Source organism: Mesoplodon bidens, assembly GCF_964165515.1.
Source record: "Mesoplodon bidens genome assembly, chromosome: 5".
Taxonomy (NCBI): domain Eukaryota; kingdom Metazoa; phylum Chordata; class Mammalia; order Artiodactyla; family Ziphiidae; genus Mesoplodon; species Mesoplodon bidens.
Window position 1 is genome coordinate 106,615,428 of NC_138161.1, and position 11,296 is coordinate 106,626,723.

General features: G+C 38.4%; 1 protein-coding gene across 1 annotated transcript; it reads right to left on the reverse strand.

The window, feature by feature from the left end:
• Positions 1-254: 254 nt before the first annotated feature.
• LOC308617962 (glutamyl-tRNA(Gln) amidotransferase subunit C, mitochondrial-like) lies at positions 255-716 on the reverse strand (the record flags this gene model as incomplete). The annotated part of the gene is made up of 1 exon (XM_081235355.1): positions 255-716. One exon carries the CDS (start codon positions 714-716, stop codon positions 255-257), a length of 462 nt encoding a protein of 153 aa, XP_081091481.1.
• Positions 717-11,296: the final 10,580 nt, after the last annotated feature.

Sequence of the window (11,296 nt, forward strand, 5' to 3'; positions counted from 1 at the left end):
CCTTTTGGGTATGAGATAATGGGGATAACATCTTCCATACTGAACAGCCTGAGAGTAAATACTCGATCTATTTCTTTGGAAACTGGCAATATCCTTTATTTCCATTAGCATCAGGAATTCTTTGCCTTGTTTTGGCTATATCTTTCCCAATTTTGTCTTCAGAAGAGTTAATTACTAAAAAAATACTTCACCATCAATTTTTTTTTCAAGTGACTGAAAAAATTGGGACCATTAGTGTTCAGAATATCAAAATACTATCCTTGTGCTTTCACCTGTTTCACCTGTTCATGTGTTCCACTTGTGAACAGGGTACCCCTTCCCAGAACAGCTACTAAGCCGGGTGAAATAGGCTCATGTTCATCCATCTTCGGTAAAGAAATATTACTTTCGGGGTGGAGGGTTGGGATGGGGAGGAAGGCACAGAATACTCCTCCATAACTTGATGTGGAGATTTGTAGTAGTTCTTCTGTACATTCCACCACATTGTTGAACCCCAAGTATAGACATCTGTCCTCCAGTACTGACACCATGGGCTCCACTCTGTCCGTTATCCATGGCGGAGCTGGTCCACAAAGGCAATAGCTTTCTCCAGTTGTGCCGTAGGCTTCTTGGCTGCCCAAGTCCATAAGTGCTAGATGCTGCAGGTGCTCTATCACCTCGACTATGACCTGGCCACTTCCCTGTGGACTCTCCTTGGAGATGAACCTCTGGCACATGCTCAATGGTTCCAAAGGTGCAGCCACCTAATACTTTATATTCTAGAGCAGTTTAAAGTTCACAGCAAAACTGAGAGGAATGTACAGAGATTTCCTATATGCACGCTGCCCTCGCACATGCATAATCTCCCCCATTATGAATATCCCACACCAAAGTGGTACATATATAACAATTGATGAACTTACATTGACACATCATAATCACTTCAAATATGTAGTTCATAATATGGTTCACTGTTGGTGTTATACATTCTGTGGATTGGACACATGTATAATGACATGAATGTATCCATCATTATGGCATCATGCAGAGTATTTTCACTGCCCTGTAAATCCTCTGTGCTCTGCCTGTTCATCCCTCCCTGATCCAATCCCTGGAAACATTTTTTGCAAGGTATTTATTATCCTTGAAGAAATCTTTGACTTAGGGTTAGAGTTTTGGTAAAATTATATAACATCTGTCAAATGAAAGTGTTCTGTAAGTGCTTAAAAATCAGTATTCTGATATAAATATATATATGAATAGATCATAAAGTTAAAAAACAATTACTTGTTGTCTGTTAATATTCTAGCTAGCCTAATATTTTATGCCAACCAAGAACATATACCTTAACTAATATATTTAGAATACACTTTATTCTTTATTATTAAACAATATAAATAATTTCAGAATATTTTAGAATACCAAGTATATTATGCATAAACATAGCATCCATTTTAGTTACATGGGAAACAATCTTTAAGTATATAATTATACAGCACTGGAGGAACACAAGGATTTGTTTGAGAGTGAAAAACCTCTAGGTCTTCAGTGTGCTTCAGAGCTCCAGGGAGGGCAGATGAGTAAGTAAATCAACAGGGGTGCACAGTTTCTAAAATGAAAATTTTGATCTGAATATTTTAGGGTATTTCCCAATTTAACAAAACAGGAATTTATCACACATGTGATTGTGACAGTTCTCCAGATAGCTTGACTCAGAATTTATCATCTTTGTGACCCTGTACCTCACTCAATTTTTTTCTTTACATCTTTATTGGAGTATAATTGCTTAACAATGGTGTGTGAGTTTCTGCTTTATAACAAAGTGAATCAGTTATACATATACATATGTTCCCATATCCCGTCCCTCTTGCGTCTGCCTCCCACCCTCCCATCCCACCCCTCCAGGCGGTCACAAAGCACCGAGCTGATCTCCCTGTGCTATGCGGCTGCTTCCCACTAGCTATCTTCCTTATGTTTGGTAGTGTATATATGTCCATGCCTCTCTTTCGCTTTGTCACAGCTTACCCTTCCCCCTTCCCACATCCTCAAGTCCATTCTCTAGTAGGTCTGTGTCTTTATTCCTGTCTTAACCCTAGGTTCTTCATGACATTTTTTTTCTTCTTATATTCCATATATATGTGTTAGCATACGGGAATTGTCTTTCTCTTTCTGACTTACTTCACTCTGTATGACAGACTCTAGGTCTATCCACCTCATTACAAATAGCTCAATTTTGTTTCTTTTTATGGCTGAAAAACATTCCATTGTATATATGTGCCACATCTTCTTCATCCATTCATCCGATGATGGACACTTAGGTTGTTTCCATCTTGGGGCTATTGTAAATAGGGCTGCAATGAACATTTTGGTACATGATTCTTTTTGAATTATGGTTTCCTCAAGGTATATGTCCAGTAGTGGGACGGCTGGGTCATATGGTAGTTCTATTTGTAGTTTTTTAAGGAACCTCCATACTGTTCTCCATAGTGGCTGTACCAATTCACATTCCCACCAGCAGTGCAAGAGTGTTCCCTTTTCTCCACACCCTCTCCAGCATTTATTATTTCTAGATTTTTTGATGATGACCATTCTGACAGGTGTGAGATGATACCTCATTGTAGTTTTGATTTGCATTTCTCGAATGATTAAAGATGTTGAGCATTCTTTCATGTGTTTGTTGGCAGTCTGTATATCTTCTGTGGAGAAATGTCTATTTAGGTCTTCTGCCCATTTTTGGATTGGGCGATTTGTTTCTTTTTTGTTATTGAGCTGCATGAGCTGCTTAAAAATTTTGGAGATTAATCCTTTGTCCATTGCTTCATTTGCAAATATTTTGTCCCACTCTAAGGGTTGTCTTTTGGTCTTGTTTATGTTTTCCTTTGCTGTGCAAAAGCTTTGAAGTTTCATTAGGTCCCATTTGTTTATTTTTGTCTTTATTTCCATTTCTCTAGGAGGTGAGTCAAAAAGGATATTGCTGTGATTTATGTCATAGAGTGTCTGCCTACGTTTTCCTCTAAGAATTTGATAGTTTCTGGCCTTACATTTAGGTCTTTAATCCATTTTGAGCTTATTTTTGTGTATGGTGTTAGGGAATGATCTAGTCTCATACTTTTACATGTCCCTGTCCAGTTTTCCCAGCACCACTTATGGAAGAGGCTGTCCTTTCTCCACTGTACATTCCTGCCTCCTTTATCAAAGATAAGGTGACCAAATGTGTGTGGGTTTATCTCTGGGCTTTCTATCCTGTTCCATTGATCTATCTTTCTGTTTTTGTGCCAGTACCATACTGTCTGGATTACTGTAGTTTTATAGTATAGTTTGAAGCAGGGAGCCTGATTCCTCCAGCTCCGATTATCGTTCTCAAGATTGCTTTGGCGACTGGGAGTCTTTTGTGTTTCCATACAAATTGTGAAAATTTTGTTCCAGTTCTGTGAAAAATGCCAGTGGTAGTTTGATAAGGATTGCATTGAATCTGTAGATTGTTTTGGGTAGTAGAGTCATTTTCACAATGTTGATTCTTCCAATCCAAGAAAATGGTATATCTCTCCATCTATTTGTATCATCTTTAATTTCTTTCATCCAGGTCTTATAATTTTCTGCATACAGGTCTTTTGTCTCCTTAGGGAGGTTTATTCCTAGATATTTTATTCTTTTTCTTACAATGGTAAATGGGAGTGTTTTTAGATTTCACTTTCAGATTTTTAATCATTATTATATAGGAATGCCAGAGATTTCTGTGCATTAATTTTGTATCCTACTTTAACAAATTCATTGATTAGCTCTAGTAGTTTTCTAGTAGCATCTTTAGGATTCGCTATGTATAGTATCATGTCATCTGCAAACAGTGACAGCTTTACTTCTTCTTTTCCAATTTGGATTCCTTTTATTTCCTTTTCTTCTCTGATTGCTGTGGCTAAAACTTCCAAAACTATGTAGAATAAGAGTGGTGAGAGTGGGCAACCTTGTCTTGTTCCTGATCTTAGTGGAAATGGTTTCAGTTTTTCACCATTGAGGACTATGTTGGCTGTGGGTTTGTCATATATGGCCTTTATTATGTTGAGGAAAGTTCCCTTTATGCCTACTTTCTGCAGGGTTTTTATCATAAATGGGTGTTGAATTTTGTCGAAAGCTTTCTCTGCATCTATTGAGATGATCATATGTTTTTTCTCCTTCAATTTGTTAATATGGTGTATCACGTTGATTGATTTGCATATATTGAAGAATCCTTGCATTCCTGGAATAAACCCCACTTGGTCATGGTGTATGGTCCTTTTAATGTGCTGTTGGATTCTGTTTGCTAGTATTTTGTTGAGGATTTTTGCATCTATGTTCATCAGTGATATTGGCTTGTAGTTTTCTTTCTTTGTGACATCTTTGTCTGGTTTAGGTATCAAGGTTATGGTGGCCTCATAGAAGGAGTTTGGGAGTTTTCCTCCCTCTGTCATATTTTGGAAGAGTTTGAGAAGGATGGGTGTTAGCTCTTCTCTAAATGTTTGATAGCATTTGCCTGTGAAGCCATCTGGTCCTGGGCTTTTGTTTGTTGGAGGATATTTTGTCACAGTTTCAATTTCAGTGCCTGTGATTGGTCTGTTCATATTTTCTATTTCTTCCTGATTCAGTCTTGGCAGGTTGTGCATTTCTAAGAATTTGTCCATTTCTTCCAGGTAGTCCATTTTATTGGCACAGAGTTGCTTGTAGTAATCTCTCATGATCTTTTGTATTTCTGCAGTGTCAGTTGTTACTTCTCCTTTTTCATTTCTAATTTTATTGAATTGAGTCTTCTCCCTTTTTTTCTTGATTAGTCTGGCTAATGGTTTATTAATTTTGTTTGTCTTCTCAAAGAACCAGCTTTTAGTTTTATTGATCTTTGCTATCATTTCCTTCATTTCTTTTTCATTTATTTCTGATCTGATTTTTATGATTTCTTTCCTTCTGCTAAATTTGGGGGTTTTTTGTTCTTCTTTCTCTAGTTGCTTTAGGTACAAGGTTAGATTGTTTACTCGAGATGTTTCCTGTTTCTTAAGGTGGGATTGTATTGCTATAAACTTCCCTCTTAGAACTGCTTTTGCTGCATCCCATAGGTTTTGGGTCGTAGTGTCTCCATTGTCATTTGTTTCTAGGTATTTTTTTATTTCCTCTTTGATTTCTTCTGTGATCATTTCATTATTAAGTAGTGTATTGTTTAGCCTCCATGTGTTTGTATTTTTTACAATCTTTTCCTGTAATTGATATCTAGTCTCATAGCGTTGTGGTCGGAAAGATACTTGGTTCAATTTCAGTTTTCTTAAATTTACCAGGGCTTGATTTGTGACCCAAGATATGATCTATCCTGGAGAATGTTCCATGAGCACTTGAGAAAAATGTGTATTCTGTTGTTTTTGGATGGAATGTCCTATAAATATCAATTAAGTCCATCTTGTTTAATGTATCATTTAAAGCTTGTGTTTCCTTATTTATTTTCATTTTGGATGATCTGTCCATTGGTGAAAGTGGAGTGTTAACGTCCCCTACTATGAGTGTGTTACTGTCGATTTCCCCTTTTATGGCTGTTAGTATTTGCCTTATGTATTGAGGTGCTCTTATTTTGGGTGCATATATATTTACAATTGTTATAACTTCTTCTTGGATCTATCTCTTGATCATAATGTAGTGTCCTTCTTTGTCTCTTCTCGTAGTCATTATTTTAAAGTCTATTTTTTCTGATATGAGAATTGCTACTCCAGCTTTCTTTTGGTTTCCATTTGCACGGAATATATTTTTCCATCTCCTTTCTTTCAGTCTGTATGTGTCTCTAGGTCTGAAATGGGTCTCTTGTAGACAGCATATATATGGGTCTTGTTTTTGTATCCATTCAGCCAATCTGTGTCTTTCGTTGGGAGCATTTAGTCCTTTTACATTTAAGGTAGTTATCGATATGTATGTTTCTATTCCCATTTTCTTAATTGTTTTGTGTTTGTTATTGTAGGTCTTTTCCTTCTGTTGTGTTTCTTGCCTAGAGAAGTTCCTTTATCAGTTATTGTAAAGCTGGTTTGGTGGTGCTGAACTCTCTCAGCTTTTGCTTGTCTGTAAACATTTTAATTTCTCCATGAAATCTGAATGAGATCATTGCTGTGTAGAGTAATCTTGGTTGCAGGTTTTTCTCCTTCATCACTTTAAATATGTCCTGTCAGTGCCTTCTGGCTTGTAGAGTTTCTGTTGAAATTTCAGCTGTTAACCTTATGGGGATTCCTTTGTGTGTTATTTGTTGTTTTTCCCTTGCTGCTTTTAATATGATTTCTTTGTATTTAATTTTTGACAGCTTGATTAATATGTGTCTTGGCATATTTCTCCTTGGATTTATCCTGTATGGGACTCTCTGTGCCTCCTGGACTTGAACAACTATTTCCTTTCCCATATTAGGGAAATTTTCAACTACAATATCTTCAAATGTTTTCTCAGTCCCTTTCTTTTTCTCTTCTTCTTCTGAAACCCCTATAATTCGAATGTTGGTGTGTTTAATGTTGTCTCAGAGGTCTCTGAGACTGTCCTCAGTTCTTTTCATTCTTTTTTCTGCTCTGCAGTAGTTATTTCCACTATTTTATCTTCCAGGTCACTTATCCGTTCTTCTGCCTCAGTTATTCTACTATTGATCCCTTCTAGAGTGTTTTTAATTTCATTTATTGTGTTGTTCATCAATGCTTGTTTCCTCTTTAGTTCTTATAGCTCCTTGTTAAATGTTTCTTGCATTTTCTCTATTCTATTTCCAAAATTTTAGATCATCTTTACTATCACTATTCTGAATTCTTTTTCAGGTAGACTGCCTATTTCCTCTTCATTTTTTAGGTCTGGTGGGTTTTTATCTTGCTCCTTCTCCTGCTGTGTGTTTTTCTGTCTTCTCATTTTGTTTATCTCACTGTGTTTGGGGTCTCCTTTTTGAAGGCTATAGGTTCGTAGTTCCCGTTGTTTTTGGTGTCTGTCCTCAGTGGCTAATGTTGGTTCAGTGAGTTGTTTAGGCTTCCTGATGGTGGGGACTAGTGTCTGTGTTCTGGTGGATGAGGCTGGATCTTGTCTTTCTGGTGGGCAGGTCCACGTCTGGTGGTGTGTTTTGGGGTGTCTGTGGACTTTTTATGATTTTAGGCAGCCTCTTTGCTAATGGGTGGTTTTCTGTTCCTGTCTTGCTGGTTGTTTGACATAGGGTGTCCAGCACTGTAGCTTGCTGGTCGTTGAGTGAAGCTGGGTGCTGGTGTTGAGATGGAGATCTCTGGAACATTTTCGCCATTTGGTATTACGTGGAGCTGGGAGGTCTCTTGTGGATCAGTGTCCTGAAGTTGGCTCTCCCACCTCAGAGGCACAGCACTGACTCCTGGCTGCAGCACCAAGAGCCTTTCATCCACACAGCTGAGAATAAAAAGGAGAAAAAGTAGAACAAAAGAATTAGTAGATGTAGAAAGAAAGAAAGAAGGAAAGGAAGGAGGGAGGGAGAAAGGGAGGGAGGCAGGAAGGAGGGAAGGAATGAGAAAAGGAAAGAAGATAAAGTAAAATAAAATAAAGTATGATAAAATATAATAATGTTATTAAAATAAAAAATAATTATTAAGAAAGAAAGAAAAAAAAAACGGACATATAGAACCCTGGGACAAATGGTGGGAGCAAGTATACAGACAAAATCTCACCCAGAAGCATACACATACACACTCAGAAAAAGAGGAAAAGGGGAAAAAATCATAAATCTTGCTCTCAAAGTCCACCTCCTCAATTTGGGATGATTTGTTGTCTAAAGGAGGGAAGGAAGGAAAGAAAGAAAGAAAGAAAGAAAGAAAGAAAGAAAGAAAGAAAGAAAGAAAGAAAGAAAGAAAGAAAGAAAGAAAGAAAGAAAGAAAGAAAGAAAGAAAGAAAGAAGATAAAGTAAAATAAAATAAAGTAAGATAGAATAAAATAAAGTTATTAAATAAAAAATAATTATTAAGAAAAAAACTTAAAAAAAAAAAAACGGACAGACAGAAGTCTAGGACAAATGGTGGAAGCAAAGCTGTACAGACAAAACCTCACACAAAAGCATACACATACCCACAAAAAGAGGAGAAGGGGAAAAAATCATAAATCTTGCTCTCAAAGCCCACCTCCTCAATTTGGGATGATTCGTTGTCTATTCATGTATTCCATAGTTGCAGGGTACATCAAGTTGATTGTGGAGCTTGAATCTGCTGCTTCTGAGGCTGCTGGGAGAGATTTCCCTTTCTCTTCTTTGTTCTCATAGCTCCCGGGTCTCAGCTTTGGTTTTGGCCCAGTCTCTGCATGTAGGTCGCCAGAGGGCGTCTGTTCTTCGCTCAGACAAGACAGGGTTAAAGGAGCAGCTGCTTCTGGGACTCTGGCTTACTCAGGCCAGGGGGTAGGGAAGGGCACGGAGTGCAGAGGCGAGCCGGTGGCAGCAGAGGCCAGCTTGACGTTGCACCAGCCCGAGGCACGCATTGCACTCTCCTGGGGAAGCCGTCCCTGGATCCCGGGACCCCGGCAGTGGCAGGCTGCACAGACTCCCCGGAATGGGGGAATGGACAGTGACCTGTGCTCACACACAGGCCTCTTGGCGGCTGCAGCAGCAGCCCCAGAGTCCCAAGCCCATCTCTGGGGTCCACGCTTTCAGCCGTGGCTCACGCCCGTCTCTGGATCTCCCTTAAACAGTGCTCTTAATCCCCTCTCCTCGCACACCAGGAAACAAAGAGGGAAGAAAAAGTCTCTTGCCTCTTCGGCAGGTCCAGACTTTTTCCCGGACTCCCTCCCGGCTAGCTGTGGCACACTCACCCCTTCAGCCTGTGTTCACACCGCCAACCCCAGTTCTCTCCCTGGGATCCAACCGAAGCCCCAGCCTCAGCTCCCAGACCCACCCGCCCTGGCGGGCGAGCACACAAGCCTCTCGGGCTGGTGAGTGTCAGTTGGCACCGATCCTCTGTGCGGGAATCTCTCTGCTTTGCCCTCCGCACCTCTGTGGCTGTGCTCTCCTCCACGGCTTCGAAGCTTCCCCCCTCCACCACCCACAGTCTCTGCCCACGAAGGGGATCCTAGTGTGTCGAAACCTTTCCTCCTTCACGGCTCCCTCCCACTGGTGCAGGTCCTGTCCCTATCCTTTTGTCTCTGTTTTTTCATTTGCCCAGGTACGTGGGGAGATTCTTGCCTTTTGGGAGGTCTGAGGTCTTCTGCCAGCATTCAGTAGGTGTTCTGTAGGAGTTGTTCCATGTGTAGATGTATTTCTGGTGTATCTGTGGGGAGGAAGGTGATTTCCGCATCTTACTCTTCCACCATCTTCCGCGGAAGTCTCTCAATTTTTTTTTTTTTACTGACTACTTTAAAACCTTTTTCTTTCTCATAGTTGCTGCATAATATATTAAACAGCTTTAGAAACTTTCAAGAAGAAAGAAGCTAAATGAATAGATTAATGAGGGGTTGTCTGTGAAATTCTTAGAGCTCCTTCAATGGCAGGTGTGATAAATTACACACATTATCATTGTGATGATCATGCAGCAAACCATTATTAGAGCTTAATGTAGACTATCTCATTACACAAGCACTACTTGAATTTGAACATACTTTAGCAGAAAATATAAACATAATTCCAACTAAATAGGCATTTCTCCAGATTGAGAATAGGCTTTCATTTAAAAGCATTAGCCATGTTTACTATCAAATGGCTCAGTTATATTTTACTCAAGCACAGAGAAACCCATAACAAAAGTCTCATGTACATGGGAAATAAATTAACTCTTAAACACTTATGTGTTTATAATGACCCAATTTTGTTGAAATTTATACATATGACACATTCCTTAAAAAAAAAAAAACTCTGCTAAAATAACATAGCATTTCAGTGAGTTGAAAGCAGATATATGACATAATAAGACAGTGAGAAGATTTTATAAGGAATAAATCACATAGACAGTAAATGAGCAATTGTGTTTGGTATAGGTGTTATATTGTCAGTGTTCTTTTTTTGGGTAAAATGACTTTGTTAATATCTAAGGGAAATTTTGTTAATATCTAAGGGAAATTTTGGTATTAGAAATCATTGTGTATGATATTCTAGTTTTTGAACTATATTTTAATACATCATTATTTAATCATTATTTAAACCATCACAGAATAGTTTTTGCTTCTTTAAAATAAAGGAAATTTTGTGCAATGTAGACCAATTGAATATGAATTTAGGGACATAAATTCCATGCTAATATATTATCAGATATACTCATTCCTCTACTGTATATCCCAAATATGAGCACTGGACATCATCTCTATTGCTCCAGTCCAAGACTTCAGTCATTTCCTACCTGGACTATTGTAAAAGCCTTTTAACTGGTCTCCTTGCTTCTATTCCTCCCTTCTTACATTCATTATCCCCAGAGTTATCATAGTAAACTTTCAAAAACATAAATTGAGGGAGGAGATATGGGGATATATGTATATGTATAGCTGATTCACTTTGTTATAAAGCAGAAACTAACACACCATTGTAAAGCAATTATACTCCAATAAAGATGTTAAAAAAAACATAAATTTGACTGGTTACTCACTAGAATAAAACATTTCAATGGGGCTTCCCTGGTGGCGCAGTGGTTGAGAGTCCGCCTGCCGATGCAGGGAACATGGGTTCGTGCCCTGGTCCGGGACCTGTGAGCCATGGCCGCTGAGCCTGCACGGCCGGAGCCTGTGCTCCACAATGGGAGAGGCCTGCGTACTGAAAAAAAAAAAAAAAAAAAAAAAAAAAAAAAAAAAAAAATTCAATGAATTTCTTCAGTAAATAGAAAAAGAAATTTCCTCCATGGCTCCCAAGGCAAGCATCATCTTGTTCCTGTTGACCTTTTCAATGTCCCCACTCACTGCTTCTTTCACCTCATTCACACTGGACTGTATCCATTGAAAATTTCAGGCCTATTCTGGTTTCAGAATCTTTACCCTCATTATTAACTTTGTCTGGAATGGTATCTCTCTTGTTTTTTGTATGGCTGTCTCCTTCACTTATTTCTTAGGCCCAACAGATCATTTTCTTAGCCAGAAATTTCCTTGTTAAGATTCATTGTTGTGCTAGATTTCAATTTATTTAGAGCTGCTGGAGTCTTTGCAGTTCTAAAATAAAAGATGTTAGCAGTTTTGACTATAATCTGCCATAATGGAATTCTTTCTCTCTCTTTCTACATATATGTATAATTTAAATCTTAATAAATTAAACAGTGACATAAAATACCCAAAATCATGTTTATTGAACCATATGAAAATAATAAATGCACTAACTACATTAAGAAATAAGAAAATACTAGGAATCCAAATCCATGCCTAGGTCTAACCACTAATG